This window comes from Equus asinus, chromosome 22, assembly GCF_041296235.1.
Source record: "Equus asinus isolate D_3611 breed Donkey chromosome 22, EquAss-T2T_v2, whole genome shotgun sequence".
Taxonomy (NCBI): Eukaryota; Metazoa; Chordata; class Mammalia; order Perissodactyla; family Equidae; genus Equus; species Equus asinus.
In genome coordinates, this window is record NC_091811.1 from 46,614,852 (window position 1) to 46,632,169 (window position 17,318).

The 17,318-nt window shown below is 39.6% G+C and overlaps 1 protein-coding gene across 7 annotated transcripts in view; it reads left to right on the forward strand.

The window, feature by feature from the left end:
* Positions 1–17,318, forward strand: part of TMEM117 (transmembrane protein 117) — a 423,429-nt gene that overhangs the window by 9,260 nt on the left and 396,851 nt on the right. For all 7 annotated transcript variants that reach the window (XR_011496811.1, XM_014836290.3, XM_070494073.1 and 4 more), the window contains exon 2: positions 1,675–1,979. Coding sequence is in view for 2 of the 7 variants with exons in the window: in XM_014836290.3 (XP_014691776.1) it covers positions 1,703–1,979 (277 nt within the window). In the remaining 5 variants the exon portion in view is untranslated. The remainder of the gene's footprint in view (positions 1–1,674; positions 1,980–17,318) is intronic.

A 17,318-nucleotide genomic window follows, 5' to 3' on the forward strand; every position in this document is an offset into this window, starting at 1 on the left:
ATTGGTAGGGAAAACGCCTGGAACTGATCTGACTGTGTGCAGAGATGGTGATCAGGCCCTCCGGTCAGACTTCAGAGGCTCAGATCAGAGCTCTCTTGCTGGGTGACTTTGGGCAAGTTACATATTCTGTGTGGACCTCGGTTCCCTCTCTGTAAGTGAAGTGATGGGAATGATAATAATGGTATTTCAGAGAGTTGCTATGAAAATGAAATAATGATGCATGCAGACATACAGCACAGAGCCTGGCAAGTCAGAGCTGTAGACTTTGTAAGGGTCCCTCTTTTCTCTTTCAGTTCTGTGTAAATTGAGAAAGAAGAAAGAAGAATTGGCAGATTGCAGTGAAATGACTGCCTTTATTATTATCTTTTAATCCCAGATTTAATCAGCTTTATTGCTGGAAAAACAAAAAGGTATAGCTTAGTCTGAGCACCAAATGTGCTCACCAAAACTGAACCCCAGAATTAGACTTAATCACCCAGTCACAGCCCTGGTGGACCTAGGCAGGCTTGAATTCTTTATGGGAGGGCTCACTCCCAAAGAGGAAAGAGACAGGAGCTGAGGAAGACTTTGGAGGTGGGGCCTGGACATCAGCATTTTAAGAAAGCTGCAGTGCTTCCAACGCACATCCAGGTTAGGACCCACTGCTGTAGGCATAGTACATATTTTCCATGACTCTGTGCCTTGGCGTGTGCATAGATTGAGCATCCTTGTCTTCTTCACTGGGGAAAAAAATCCTACTAATCCTCCAACCTCGATTTGGAATATGTCCTCCTCTTTGAAATCTTCCCCTTTCTCCTCACTTCTGACAAGCACAGTTGCCCAAACCCCCCTGCATACAACTACTCTACCACAGACTAAGCTATTTCACTAAACTTATTCTGTGTTGAAATTACTTGACAACTAGACTGAGACCTTTCTTTTTTTTTATGAGGTAGTCCCTGAGTTAACATCTGTGCCAGTCTTCCTCTACTTTGTATGTGGGATGCTGCCACAGCATGGCTTGATGAGCAGTGGGTAGGTCTGCTCCTGGGATCCGAACCTGTGAACCTCAGGCTGCCAAAGTAGAGCACGTGAACTTAACCACTATGCCACCGGGCCAGCCCCTGTGAACATTTTTATAAAACCCCATACATATATGCACATTTGTCAATGTATAGAAAAATATCTGAAAGTATATCCACCCAATTATTAAGGGATCTTAACTCTAAGGAGAGGGATTTGGGCAGAGGATGATGTTTAGCTTTTGTTCATATGTGCTCAGTTTACTTCTACAGTGCTTTAATCTTTAATGACTCTGTATTATGACTGTAACATAATTTGAAAGAGGAGAAGTACTGCATTGTTTTTTTCCTCTGCGTTTCCCTGTAAGATCACAGCTGCATGTCACCTTGGTCATCATCCCAATTTTGGACGGTGTTTTGCCCCCTAAAGTACCTTCCTCTCCCTCTACTCTTTTATTCTTTTTCTTTCCTAAATCCACATGGGATCAGAGATATGATTAGATGACAGGCAAGGGACAATATTTACTTTCCTCAATCTCAGACTTGTCTTGCAGGAACAGGTGTCATCTTTTTCAAATACCTCTTTATGGAGACATTAGAAATCTGAACAGATAACAGGAAGAGAGAGACTATTTGTTTTCTGCTCTAACTCTGTGTATCTTTTCTTATACAGGTAAACTACGGAACTGAAGTTTTGAAGGATGGGTAAAGACTTTCGCTATTATTTCCAGCATCCCTGGTCTCGCATGATCGTGGCTTACTTGGTGATCTTCTTTAACTTCTTAATATTTGCGGAGGACCCAGTTTCTCATAGCCAAACAGAAGCCAACGTCATTGTTGTTGGAAACTGTTTTTCATTTGTAACAAATAAATACCCTAGAGGAGTTGGCTGGAGGCTTCTGAAGGTGCTTCTATGGCTACTTGCCATTCTCATAGGACTAATAGCTGGGAAATTTCTGTTCCATCAGCGTTTGTTTGGTAAGTACCTGTGAAATGTAATGTTGATAATTATTTAACTTCTATTTTCCAAGATAGAGCTTTGTTATTTCTAAGTGCCAATTTAGGTTGTATTTCAGTTTCCCCTGCAGCCTTAATTTGCTATGCACTGTTGTAGCTAGGTTCTTCAGCTATTCTCTGTTTAATGGTCTACTTTTCTATGGCCTAAGGAAAATGAGCATGAGATAAAATTAGTACCAAAATTCATTTCAAAAAATGGCTTTAGAGTTAAAATGAATGTGGGTGTAGTCTTATTTAGAGAAGACAGGAAAATAGCTCTTTTCCCATAGACGGTACCTAAGTATGGTATCATAAAGAGTTTGTAAGTCGTAAAGAGAATGCCTCCATATCACACCACATTTTTGTTAAAGTAAGTTAACCATTGCCCATATATTTATACATATTGTTCATTCAGGGAATTAGAATGGGAACTCCACCTTTTTACCCCCATTTCTTTCTTTCCTTTTTCTTTTTGAACGTTGGCTTTAGGATGTTTATTTTGAGGCTATTCAACCACAGAACAGTACATTAGTAAGAAATCTCTTGGTAGTATGTGACAGGAAAAGAGCTATATTAGTTTAAGTTAAAAATGTAACTTATTATAACAATATTGGGATATTTCACAGAGACCAAGGTTAGAATTTATTTTGATAATTAGGATAAATGAAACCAGGGGCTTGAATTCTATAAGGATGTTCTGTGTCTTAACTTCTCTATCATATCTGCTTCATCCTCCATTCACACTGAAGATCAGTTTACATCCTCTCACAGAGACTGCCTTGACTCTCTTGGTCCCAAGTTTAAACTCTGAGTAAAGAGCCTGAAGTTGACCCAGTTTGGGTGTGATTCCCACTTCTGCTCTGATTTATTTGGGCCAGTTGGTGGGTGATATTTTTTAAACAAATACTCATTGATCACTTATTACATGCCAGACATTATTTTAGACATTGAATTAAAAGGGCAATTAAAAGGGAAAAAGGAAGGTTTAAATACTGCTGGGTCAATTAGGAAGAGAACTTAGTAATAGAACTTTGCGTTTAGCAATAATAAGATCATGTTTGATTTAGTGTGGGTATTTTCACTTTAGAAGTTTAGTTAGAAACATGGCAATGGTTTAAGGAATAAACAAATAAAAAAATATATGTACACGTAGACATAATATTACATATGTATTCTTCTCAATTTTTATTTACTCCTCAAACTATTGCCATCCATTTCTATTACATAAGTTGATAAAATGTACAGATTTTGTATTTATTATATATGTACATAGTTTCAAGAGGTTTGTTGACGAAATGGAAGAAGGAAATGGGAAATAGCTAAAAATGGGAGAAGGACCAACGGAAGATTTTGTTGTTGTTGTTGGCGGTGGTGGTTTTACTTGAGGGGTAAGATTAATTGATCTGCTTGTCATTATCAGGAAAGGAGCTAGATTGAAGTGCAGATAAAGATATAGAAGAAAGACAGCATCTCTGAAGGTTTCTTTGGTCTGTGACTTAGGACACAGGTAGAAATGGTGGTCTTAGAGAGGACAGGAGGAGAAACCCTGGTTCCTTAGAAACAGTCCTGAGTGAGATAAAGGTTGGTACTCTGATAGGCACTTTTGAGGTAGGGGAGTAGAGAGTGACTGTGCTCCCACCTGGTGATCTCTGTTTCACTATGTGGAAGGAAGAGCTAAAGATAAAGATGGAGGGATTGGATGATGCAAGGGATTTAAGAAAGTGGTTGAGGTTTGGAACAGCTACTCTAGGGAGTATAGATGCGAACTGACTAGGGACAAATGAGGGGGTTACTGATTATCTCTGAGGGCTGTTGAGGTTAGTTAGCCACTATAAAGTTGAATGCCACCGATTTGAATCGTTGAGCAGTTTTCTTTATGAGAGCTCAGTCACCTGGAACAGAATTTGAGAGTGATTCATCTGGGTGGGGAATGCTCAAGCTTGCTGTATTGGAAACAAAGGATGGAAAATAAAGGGATATTCTAATGAAAGGGTTATTGATTTGATTAACAGGGGGTTCTGGCTGGACAAGGGAAGGAGGTGAGGAAGGCGATGGTCTGAGAAGAGTGGGCAAAAGCCTGAAGATTTAGATGAAACCTTATGGGTGAAATGGGAGTAAGAAAAGGGAAAGGATTGATGGGTGTGGTTAGATGACATGTAACAGAAGTACAGCCATTCTTTAGTGGTGATTTGCAACTAGGGTGTGTTCTTTAGAGACTGTGTGCTAATGTAAAGTAGCGAGACAGGTCATTGACACGGAGGATATCTAGGAACTGGGTGTTAGTTGGGCCACCCACCAGACCTATTGAACCAGCATGGTAATATGCATAGTAATCATATGGATAGAAGAGGTTGGGGGAGGAGGTAGAATGGGAGAGGGTCAGTTTCCGAAATGGGTGGAGCAGCAAAATGGCTGGGCAAACAAAACTGTAGATATCCTTTATGAGCAATGGCTGGATGTGTTTGTAATCCATTCAGTAAATTGGCTCTATGTAGAAAGCTAAGGAGTTTGGAGAAAAGTTATCTGCCTATATTAAATACTGATTGAGAATCGTATGGTCAAGGCAATGGTATTAATAATAAGGGCAGATCATTTGGTTTTGTAATTGCTTCATTTTGTTAAGTTATTCTGTTGTAACCTCTTATCTTTTATACTAAAATCACATTCCAGCCATGGCTTACTTTTTAATTCTCCTGTTGGTAAGCAAATATTATATTATATTTGCTTACAGTAGGAAAGGTTCTATAATGTAGTCAGCTGTATCACTACTATTTGGCAATTTCCTTCTTTTTTTCTTATTAAAAAATCTATGAAATTATATGGGGTATTAGACAAGGAATGATAACTGTCTGCAAATCTTGGTGATAACTGGATAAGATAACCAGACTCCTGATTGAATTTTCTAATGAATTCCAAACTGGCCTTCTCCTTCTATCTCCCTTCAGGGCCATTGTTGCTTCCTTCATTCACAGGCTTTTAATTATTTGCTCCTAATAATTCTCTCCTCCTCCAGTTTATTCTGGATTTTGCTACTGGAATAATTTTTCTACATGGCTGAATAGCTCCTACAAAATAAAACCTAAACTCCTGTGATTGCTGAATAGCTCCTACAAAATAAAACCTAAACTCCTGTGATTGCTATCCAAAGCTTGTTATGATCTACTCCTGCCTGACTTTTAACCTGCTCTCTTGACATTCCACACTGTGCAGAATTATTTGCCGCTTTTCAAACCTGCCATGTTCTCTCATGCCTCTGTGCCTTTGCATATGTGCTCTCCTATGCCCATATTGCTCGTCCCCTTCTTATTAACTTGGCTCATTTCTCTTTTTCCTTCACATCCAACTTCAAGCATTATTTCCTCTGTTACGCTCTCTGACTCCCTCCTGTCAGACTTAAGTTGTCTTCCCTCCAGCTCCCACTTATGTCCACTTGCACCAAAGAATGTACAGCAGCGTGCTCTGGAACTGACAGCTGTGCAAATTATGGAAAAGAATCCAAAATTTAATGCAAGCGTAACAGTGTTCTTTTTGGCTTGGAATGTGATAAATGTTTCCGCCCCTTGTTCCCAAATAACTAGCATTTGTACATAATTGATTTTTTTAAAGGCCATATTTAAACCTTTAACAATTTGTAGATGCAAGCTTGTAGTAGTGGTGGTGATGGTGATGATGGCGTATGTATGTTGAGAGGAGTGGCGTTGTTAATTATAAGCACAGAAATTTTAGTTACAGAAATTGGAATGGTTTACAAAATAATAGGAAACATTTTGTGAGATCAAATGAGCAATTTCTTGTTTGTAATTCTCTTTTGAAATGCCAAATAAAAATATTAAATAGAATCCCGCTACCCTTTTCATTTTAATGACTCGTTAGTCTTCCCTCGTGTATTTTATTATTCAAATTCTCTTCCTACTAGACTCCAAAAGGACAACACAACATTGCCAGTTTAAAGCATTTGTGAGGAGGAGTAAATGAGTCTGTGAGCACGTGATTTAATCCAGTTCATTGGTTATAAATTTTATTTTTTTATGAGACATAAATATTACAATTTTGTGGCTAGTTAAGAACATGATTTATAATTTGTAGTGGGAATTGTCTCAAATAAAAATGGTGACTCATGCGAATTGGAAATTGCATGTTATCAGAGACACAAATGATTAAATGCATTTTAAATTATTCCCCTTTTGCCTTCACTGTATGATTGGAATAACATGAGAGAATTAATTTTCCTACATATTAGCACTAAACTTTTATGGTTTTAGACTGGTCACAAATCCCACATTTCCCAAATGTGGAAAATAATTTAGGAGCACACGTGAAATTGAAATTGATACCTTTCAGAAAAATTTCTTTCAGTTTAACACTGAATCTTGTTGAAGTCAGTATTATATTAGGCTTTATGAAAATTGGATTCCATTGGAATGTCAGTTTATACTCTTCCAATGCCTCTCTTTCCATTTTTTTTGGATAATTTCATTGTCTAAAAAAATAAGCATGTGTTCAAATAATGCATCCTAGCCTTTTGGAGGATTCCATTAGAAATATCCATGAATAGGAAAATCCAAAATTATTATGCTGGTGATAAGACTTATATAAAAAGGAGAATTTAGTTTCTTGAGCTTATATTCCATGAGTTTCATTACCTTGTTGGTTTTGAACTTCCTTGGAGTCTGGGCAAAAGGGGAAACGTGATATATTACATAGCTTTGGATGTCAGAAATGATGAAAATTTCAAGTTTCACATGGGAATTTTTCTTGGCACCAAATTCTGGAATTTCCTTGCCCTAAGTTCTGTTAGAGAATTTCTTTTCTCTTTGCTTTGTACAGAAGACACTGAATGGTGAAGTGGCAAATGCAGAAATGGATTTTGTATTCTTGTGTCTTAAAGCAAACTTTCATAAAAGTTTAGAGAATAACTTTTTAGGCATAAAAGTAATTCTGTGATGTCATTCCTTGAAAGTAACTCTGTGAAGGGCGAAGTGATCAGGGTCTAAGTCATGCCTTCTGACTGAATAACTATCCCAGGAGGGATCTTAGAACATCACAATTGTGACAAATGTGGTTCTGAAATAAACTGCTCCTCCTATTTGTCTTCTTTTCGTTTTGTTTTCTGACATGTGCAGAGAGCCTTTATTAGTTGCAATTTTCTTTTTAACCTGGATGGAGGACAGGCCAACTCAGAATGAGTTGACTAGTTTGGCATATGAGAATGATTCTCAACCTGTTAATATTGCATGGTTCCTTTTTCAAAGTGTATACATTTGTGTATGTAGTTATTTGTATAATTATTTCATTAATGTCTAGGTTCCTAGCTATGCCATAAGGCTCATGAGGGCAGAGATTATGTTGTGTTGCTTATCATTTAATCCTCAGTGCCTGAAACAATGCCTGGAACATAGTAGTATTTGATAAATTTGAATGAATAAATAAATTAATGTTCCTTTGTTTTTTACATGTCTTTCCCATGTTTCCTTTTAATTGTAAGCTATGGAGGGGTATTCATTTGTTCATTCGTAAAATATGAGACATGGTCTCTGCTCTCAAGGAATTTAAAATCTGGTTAAAGAGATAAGATACATATGCATGAAAATTTAATTACTCTGATAATACAAGGAAGTGCATATCAAGTATCAAATGAATAGCACAAACTGTGAGAGCTGGGGGAATTCAAGAAGGGAGATCACGGTGGGCTAGGAAGGCAAAAGAAAGCTTTGCTGCCAACGTGGGATCTAAGCTGAGTCTCAAGCATGAGTGGGATTAAAATAGTTAGATCTGATGCAAAGAATTCATTACATATTTCAGGTCATGGGGTAGATGGCGTGAGCAGAAAAGATGAGAACAATTTGGCTTTTTTTGGAGCTGGGAAAAACTGAGGAGGTCGTGCTCATTTTGACTGGAGTGAAAGGATTGTGTTGGGAAAGGGCAGGAAATGCAGTGGAAAAGTAGGAAGAATTGAGTCTAAATTCATTGGTCTTTGAATGACAGTCTCATACTTTGGACTTTATTTCTTCCATTGTGGTATTTGACTCAAGGGAAGTATTTGAACAAGATGGGAGATGAGGACGAGATTAAGCTTGAAGCAGAATCTAGTGGGAATAGGAGAGGGAGAGATTAGGGGAGTAGAAATAAAGTAGGAAATTACTTTTGGAGCCTCTTGCCACCATCAGGTTTGAGATTGTTTGGGCCAGTCTGGAATGGGATGGGGATATGTGGAACCTTGTGAAGTGTCAACAGCTGATGGGCTGTGAGGAGGTGAGAGTAGGGGGAAATCACTGGTAACTAGGAAGATTGGGCTCGGTGACTAAGAGAGTGATTATCTTATAAAAAAAGAGAGAAAGTCATTAGGAGAATCCAGTGAGAGAGGATAATGAGTTCAGTAAATTATGGGTTCAGGTAGGGAGAACTTAGGCAAAGGCCCATTTACCTTGAATAGTGCTCAGAACAGTGCAGGGTGGGTTTAGTAAGCTATATCCGGCACACCATGTCTTATCTAAACCTTGACACCAGATGTGTTTCAGAATTCAATGCATGTGCCTGTATTTAGTAGCTCACCCTATGGGGCTGAGGAAACATTCCATCATCAGAAATATTAATATATCTGTAGCTGAATAAATATTCACATGAAGTGATATAAATAAGGACTATAAACAGCCTCAGATCAGTTCAGGTTAGGCTTTGCTACTAAATGAATTCAGCTTTGGTCAAGTCTTGCCAACAAATCAATTACAGAGTCTTCTGGATTTCAGAATTATAGAAACTGAATAACGGACCTATACATCTTTGGTTCCCCCGTGATATCCAGCTGCATAGAAATCATGATTCTCTTTTAGAAGCTTGTGATTAAAAAAAGAATGATTTGACTGATAACTAGACGTCTAAAAAAGAATGCATGTTGAGAGTGTATTTTTCTTCTGTTTATATTGTGCGAAATATTAAGGAGTTTGCTATTTTCTGTGTATGTCTGTTTTAGTTTTAAATAGGAAGTTCTGAATTAACCATTCTCAATACATCCAGAAATTTGAGGAGACAAATTCTAGGATTTTTTTCTTTTGTTTTGTTTTAACAAAAGCTGTTTCTCATAAAATACCAAGTAAGTCAACAGTGTTTTGTCATTTAATGAATTTTATAGGGCTAAATGCTTGTTTGTTTTCTGTTGTCTTGGCTTTAAGCCTGGTGTGAAATTTTTTTCTTTGTGTTTGAGCTACACATATGATTTTATTATTTCACAATACAAGAAACAAACATACTGGAAAGTGTGGGCAAGAGAGTCATGGTGATACAGGAATATCAGAACACAAAGAAACAGATATTTGATCATATATTTAGGAAGGAAAACCATTATTTTAATCTAATGATGTGAGTACGATCTGACCTCTTTTGTGTTAATCTGATATCTGAATAGCTGAATAGTATAAATGACCCTCAGGTTTATCCTGATACTTGATAGTACTACTCAGAGTGTATATTTATTACTACTCAGAGTGATTGTCAACACGTGATTATTTTTAGTATTGTTCTATCAAGGTGATGACTTCATTTTGGAGAAATGATGTGTATCCAAATGCTACTTAGATAGAATATCTATGGTTTTAAGCTTTATCCTCTCAAAATACAGTATTTGATATTCATGATAGGTGTTATTTAAATATTTATCACCATCTTATGCTCAACGAATGTAGACTGAATGCCAGAATTTTCATTTTTCTTGACACTTAAGTTGTCACCACATAATTCATTTTTGTAGTCATTTTAGAGTCAGAAGTGACCACAGAATTCAAGTTAGAGAAAAATGTTATTCCGGTGTTTGGAGTACCTTTAACATAAGAGAGGGAAAAAGCAAAATTTTTGATGTGAAAGGTTAGGAAAGGTAACCTGGGAAATGATTGATATTTAGTATTAAAGTAATCCTCAAGGAATACCCCTTTTCATAGGGAAATTTGATGTCCAGGAGTTATTGAACTTGATAGTCCTTTACAAAAAACTTATCCAGTTGATGTTCTTCTCTCTTTTAGAGCAGGAAAGAAAGGAGAGGCTGGAAATCCCAAGGATGCGGCCATTTCCTGCCACCTCTGCTTGCTATGTGCCTTCATTAGTTTGCCGTGCAGTCAGTTGTGCTTCCATTAGCACTAAAGGGCAATCAGCTGTAGCTTTCGGTGTGCTAGGATCGTCTGGCTGCTCTCGTTCCTGTAGGACAGAGGATACAAACACTGTAAAAGGATGCCTCAAGGACTTAAGACTTAAGACCAACTGAGGTTAGAGTGTTGTAATTAAGCAATAATTAACCAGGTTCCTTTCTGGGTACTTTTTATTGTCCTTGCTAGAGGTGAGTCATTCAGCAGCCAAGGCATCCTTTCCTTACAAGGTCCAACCATTGTCTCCACTTCCTCTTCTTTCCCACTGAGGGGAGGTAATGGTAGAAGTTTCTTCTGAAAGCGACTATCAAATGGAATTGCAGCAGGCAGACCCATGCACACGGTGCTGAGGCAAACCACTTCACTGATTAATAACATGTAACTAGACGGGGGGAGCTTGACAGCTGGTTAAACAAGTTATAGTGGTAAAGTTGAAAATGAAGAGTGCTTGATCACTTGATTCATTTAAAGCCACATTGATAGAGATTCTATCAATAATGGGGTAAGTAGTCCTAGGTGAGAGAGGAGTGTGATTTGAGAGGGTACTGACAAATAAAAGTTTTCCCTGGTTTGTCTTCTTTTCTTTTTATTAATTCCTGTGACTAGAATCATTTCTTGAAGGTATTTTCTCTGACTGGAAGTATCATGCTACCTGGGAGGTGTGATGAACCAACAAGGATGGTAACAGTTGGTATCATTGGGAGGTCTAGGTCCAAAGGGTAGGTGTTGGTAGGTGTGAGGACGTAGGAGAATGTTCTGATATGGCAGCTGTGTTGCTGTGCAGGATTCTTGATAAAAGGGGGCAAGAAGGGTCATTAAAAGACCCATGGGTCCACAGGGGGTCAGGCTGGAATAGGAGGTGCATGGCTTCTTCAAAGACAAACTAGTTGCTTTCCAGTGGTGGTCTTGAAGCTGTATATTTGATTTTGAGTACTGGTGGTAATCAAAGCAGTTCTGTTGCTTTTGATTTGTGTTTTTATCATGGCTGTGACCCAAACTTATTGTTGTTGGGTAAACAGAAATGCACAGGGTGGATTTGCTTGGCTCCAAGGTCACAACAATAGCCAGCGGTAAAATTGGAACATAAACTGAAGCCTCCTGATTCCCCGACAGGTGCCTTTTCAGGCATCCCAGATGGTGAACTGGCAGCCAAGGAGCCATGTCTGCCTCAGGACTGGGTTGTGCTAGGCCACTCCCTACAGCTTCGCTCCACTTTGTCTGTGTTCGGGGATCTTTTCTGGCACCGCTTCCTGCCTGACCAGTCCTTTCTTTTGGGTAAAGAAAGTCATTTAGTTGACCCAGCAAGAAGTTATACAGTTCCAGGACAAAGCCTGTCATTGCTGCTGACCCAGAAGATCTCCACACAGTGCGTCCTACCCTTGCAGCCATCAGTAACCTCTCCTTCTGCGCCGGACTATACTACTTCCCCTTGAGTCAAGAGGAATGTAATTACACCTCAAGATTTTCCTAGACTAGTCCACGCTTGTTATAATACTTTGTCCTTGAGGACATGCCCATTGACAAGGATACACCAGCTGAGAGAAGATCAGTGAATGCACACATCAACTCTAGAGAACGAGTTTGAACTTGCCCTCTAGCAGCCCAGGGAAGTTCATGTTTGTATTGTAAATTTTTAAACTTTGTATTTTCCTGCTGCCTCAACAGCCCCACAAATAGACTAGGAGCTCCCTGCCCAGGTGGCCAGGTGTACCACTGTGATAAGGCTGGCCTCTGCCACAAGTTTCCCTTCTTGCCCTCCCCTCATGTGATCTAGTGACATTGAAACACACCAGTGAAATCCCATTGCACCTTTGGCTTGTGTGCCCCTGACCCCCAATAAAGGCTCTTGCCCACAGGTCCTTCCTCTCTCAGCTCCCCACCTGCTTGGTTGAGTCTGTTCCCATAGCCCTCCATGTCTCTTCCCCCAATGTGGCCCCCTCAAGTCATGCAGTGACTGGCTCTCTAGGACCTGTGAATATAATAAATGTTGTGTTCCTTCTCTGTCCCCTCTTGTGGCCACACTGGACTGACCACCTCATGAAAGAGTATAAGCAATGTTTCCTGCTGCTTCATGACCCATCCACTCTTTCTTTTATGTCCCTCCCAAGTCATTCCTATTTGAACTATACCATTTCTCAGCATCATCACTGCCAAACATATTGAGTACCTGTCACTTGCAAGGGGCAGGGCTAGGTGCCATGAGACTCTGTCTTTGAGGAGGTTGCAGTGAGCTATGGAGATTAGGCACTGACATATGAAAATACAGCTATAATAGAACTGCAGTGCCATATAATTGACATGTAAGTGGGATGGACAATATATTCTGAAGGGGGCAAGAAGTCATTCCCAACAAAAATGGTCAAATAAGGCTTCATGGTAGAAGTAGGAGTTCACGGAAACCATAGAGTCTTAAGGTGAGTGGATTTGGTGAGAGCTTCCTTGTTACATTTTCAGGCAGTCTCTGAGCACCTCTAATAATGGCGAACTTACCATCTCCTAAGGAGGCTGTGTCTGATCACTGTTTCTACAACAGTTCTTGGGTCTGAATCTAAACTGTGCCTTGAGCTCCAGTAGAATTCTGTTGGAGGGAGAAGGAGGGCTTCCCAAGCTGGGGAAATGGCAAGCGCAAAGTTGTGGGAAAGGAAAGGACAAATGATTGTGGAGTAGACTATTAGTCAGGCAGTGTTCCTACTTCAGCAGACTTGCGTCAACAGGAGGCAGGAAAGGGAAGCTGCAAGGCAGATTGTGACAGGTCTTGAATTTCAGGTTCAGGAGCTTAAAACTCATTCTGAAAACAATAGAAAGCCAAGAAGCATGTTCCTCCCTTTTTAATTTTAAATTACAAAAGTAGTACAAGCTTGTTGTGAAAAACAAACGAACAAACAAAAAACCCAGAGAATATGAAATCAAAGAAGAAAATCAAAAGTTTTTGATCACAAGGATGACATTGTAGGAAGAAAAATGCGCGATGATTGGCCGTGAGGCAGGGAGGTGTGCCACGGTTGCTAGGATCCACCTGACCTCAGGTGTTCAAGGCTGGATTTAGAAGTGGCAATGAGTGTTGAGTGGAGGAGAAGGAAGGAAGTGAGGGTGTGAAGGAAGACCTGAGTGCAAGCACACTCTTCTTTTTTTAAAAATAACGTCTTCATTTTAAGAGCTTCTGTTCTCTGAGTCTGTTCCCATCGTGTACTGAACATAAGGCATATCAATCTATTTCTAAAGTTGGGAACTTAAATTATCATTAGTTCATCCTACCTTCTTTTCCAAATTTGCTGAAAGAAATGAATGTATTATTCTGGTTATTTGTAACACTAGAAGAGACTTTAAGAAAAGGCAGATTGACATTCATAGACATTTATCTAGAGCTGTGAAGATATTGAGGCCACCGAATTTCTTTTTTTGGAACTTAGTGTTTGCCTGAACTGATTCACTCTTTTGGATTATGCTCATTGATTTGGCTCAATTCATTTGCAAAGTATAGGAGCCTTAATAGTATAGGGCTTGATTTTGTTCATTCAATAAATACTGAGCATTTTCTAGGCTCCGGGGATCCAGCCGTGAACAGAATGAAGTCCCTGGCCTGATTGTGTTTGCACTCTAGTGGGAAAAGATGGACAATAAATGAATAAGCATTATCTCTTATGTCAGAGGGCAATAAATTTTGTGGGGACTAATAAAGCAGGAGGACTGTAGGGTGAGATCTGGGAAGTTGCTGGAATTCTCTCTTTGATAAGGTGACATTTGGGCAGAGACCTGAAGGAGATGAAGGAGCAACCCAAGTAGCTTTCTGGGGGAAAACTACCCAAGAAGAGGGCAGGGCAAGTATAAAAGCCACAAGGCAGTAGTGTATTTAGAATGTTTGATAAACAGCAAAGAGGCCAATGGCTGGAGCAAAGAAGAGAGTAGAAGAAGTGGGGTGAGATGGGATAGCAAGATCATAGACAGTTCATTTTACAAAGTCCTTTTCCCTTAAGTAAAAGGAAAACACTAATAAAGAAATACATCTGTATAACTGTTGAGAATTTAGTTCCTTCTATAGACATACTGTATTTAAAATTGGCGTTTTAGTGAAACCCTAGAGCCCTGCTTCCTAGTTTCCTCTGAAATAATGCACAATCAATGATTTTCATTCTGGCGCTTTCTTTACTCTTCTGAATTCCCCATTATGACTCCTTTATGGGAGTGCTCACCCCACCTTCCTCCCTCCAGTGGGATTTAGAAGTGAAGAAATCTGCTTTTTGTGGCAAGTGAGTTATGTAATAATTTAAAAGAGTGTCTCTCCTCTGCCTGTCCCTGTCCCTGCCAGCAGTGCTAATCCGTAATGGTATTTTTTAGCAGTGGAGGAGGGGAAGGTGGTCCTGGAGGCCTCAGTGATGGGGCAGTCCCAGTTCTCTGTCTTTAAAGCTCTGAAGCTCAATCCCACCATTGAGTAAGAAAAGCATCTTTCTTTTTCTAGGGGTCAATAGATGTTCTGTCCATATTAGGGGGCATTGTAGAGATGGGGTTTCACAGCCCTCCCAGGGTTTTTCCCCAATGTTACCCCAGCCATGAGTCTGTTAGTCTAGCCACCTGAAAAATGACTGTATCCATTTATTTCTAGGCTGCTTTCCTGCTTCTATTTAGAACCTAAATAGATTACTGGAATCTATCCTCTCCCCTGAATTTTATAAACGCAAGTGCTTAACAATCCGTGTTTAAATGAGGACAGAGAATTTACTTAACAGCTGAATTCTCCATGGCAGATCATATCGAATATGAAAGAAGAATATTTTTGCTCTTCCTCAGAAAATTAGCAGTGGGTGGAGGAAGATCTTTAGACTCAGTACTTTGAACAAGTCTAGATATTTTAGTCTTAGATATACAAAAAAGGTTAATGAAAGAGATGTTATGTATTCATTCAATAGGTACTTCTAAAGTGCCTGTAATATGGGAGACCCAGTTCCAGACACTGGGGATACAACAGTGAACAATAATAATAAGAACAACAAAACACTCAAGGTTCTTATTCTCATGTCATACACTCTGGTAGAGAAAATATAAACAACTGTGGTCATGCATGCAATTTATCCAGTATTTCCATCTCACCTATCTCTGGAACATGGTGGGATTCTGCTTCCTGGTCTTGCGCTTGGTTCTGGCTGGTTAGGTGTGAGCAGGGGTGGTGTGGCACTTCTCAGCTAGAGCATTTGATTGCACATGCAAGACCTTCTAGCATTTTCTTCTCTCCTCGTCAGCAACTAGCAGTATTCTACATAGTTGCTGCTCTGTTTGCCTGAGTCCCAGAGTGAAGGCAATGTGGAGTAGAGCCCTTAGCTGACCCTTCATGGACATACAGTATGAAAAGAGAATAAACCTTTGTTATTTAAAGCCATTGAGATTTTTGAGTGGTTTTGTTGTGGGACAACCTAGCCTATTCTGACTGAGATAGAAATTAAAAAATAAATACAACTTTTAAAAGGAGATGATTTCAGGTAGTGATATATTCTATATCGAGAACAAGACGGGGAGCTGTAACAGAAAATGCCTAGGGAGCAGGGTGGAGGCTCCTTTAAACAGGGTGGTCAGCGTAACTCCCTTCCAGGAGGTTGTATTGGAACTAATGCCTAAATGATGAAAAGGATCTAGCCAAGTGAAAATCTGGAAGAAACGCAGTGAAAACTGAAGGAATAGCAAATGAAAAATCCATGGGTGGTAAAAACATTTGGTACACTTGAGAAACATCAAGGATGTTTGTGGAGCCTAAAGAGGGAGGAGGAATAAGAGGGAGTAGGTAGGATTTCATGATGTAGGATTTGGTAGGTTTTGGTAAAGAAATTTTATTTCATTTTAAGACTAAGCCATCATAGCGTTCTGAGCAGAGAAATGACATGATCTGATTTAGGTTTTTATAGTGACTATTTGTGTTGCTGTGAAAAGAATGGCTGTATGGGGGAAAGGGTGAAAGCAGGGAAACTAACTTCTAACTGGTAATTAGGAGACTTTTGTATTAGGCCCTGTGGTTCAGTTGAGGATGGTAACTGTGGAGATGGAGAGAAATGGACAGAATTAGGATGCATTTTGGAGGTTGATCCCACAGGATTTGATGATGGATTGGATGTGGGTGATACACATAAGGCTTAAGGCTGGATCATGTGTGTGGGTGTGTGTATGTGTGTGTGTGTGTATTTGAGTAACTGGGTGGATTGTGTTGCTATTTAATTAGGCAGGGAGATTGGGGGAAGGAGAGATTTGGGGATGAAAAATCAAGTTTCTATTTTGGACACATTGAGTTTGAAATGCCTATCTGTATACTCATGCTTATTCAATACAAATTGGGTATGTGCTTATTCAATACAAATTGGGTATGTTTGGGCTTCCAGTTCTAGTAATATGAAGTAGCTTGTATCAGACTAATCTTTCTGCAGATAAAAATTATAACCTCTTATCCTATCCCCCCTAATAACCGTCTCCCTAAATGCTTCTATTTTAAGGCATTGGAGAATGACCAAAAGAAGTCAGAGGTAGGAGGGGATTCAATCTTGATAAAAGGGAGCCATACTGGTGAGATCCATGCATTTAACTTTAACCCTGAAGGTAATCCCCAGCCCATTAAGCATGGGCGCATCTGTAACTCCAGTAGAAATCCACAGTTCTCTTGATTTGAGGACTGAGTGTGGAGTTCAGGACTGGCAGAGAAATTGGAAAATAATGAGGGAATTCCTGGCAAGAGCAGACCCACAGAGTGGAGAGCCTCAAATTTTGTGTGTAAACTCTGTTTAAATCCTTGGCTGGCCCTGAGCTGCACATTCTTGGGGGAGTCTTCAAGAAACGCAGCAAAAGCACTAGCTGAAAGGTTGAAAGAGCTGAGCAGAGGTTTCAGTGACTGTGTACTGCAGGGGAGACAGAGATTGGAGTTTGAGTCATACCAAGTTAGAAGGATTGGCAAACACCTTGGGCTTGCCACTGAAACTCAAGAAGGGCTGCCCCTTAGAAATAAAGACTATATCCTAGGGCTGTGGAATTTGCCTCAGGCCTGAGGTTGAAACCAACATAGACCTACCCTTACCAAGTGTAAAATCAAGCCTACGCAAGTTCAGGTGATGAGCCAATAATTTAAGTGCCTGGTAGAACAGGCAATTAACACTCTTTATAGGAAGATAACAGAATGCAGAGTCTCTACAATGTATCATCCATAATGTCCAACATAAAA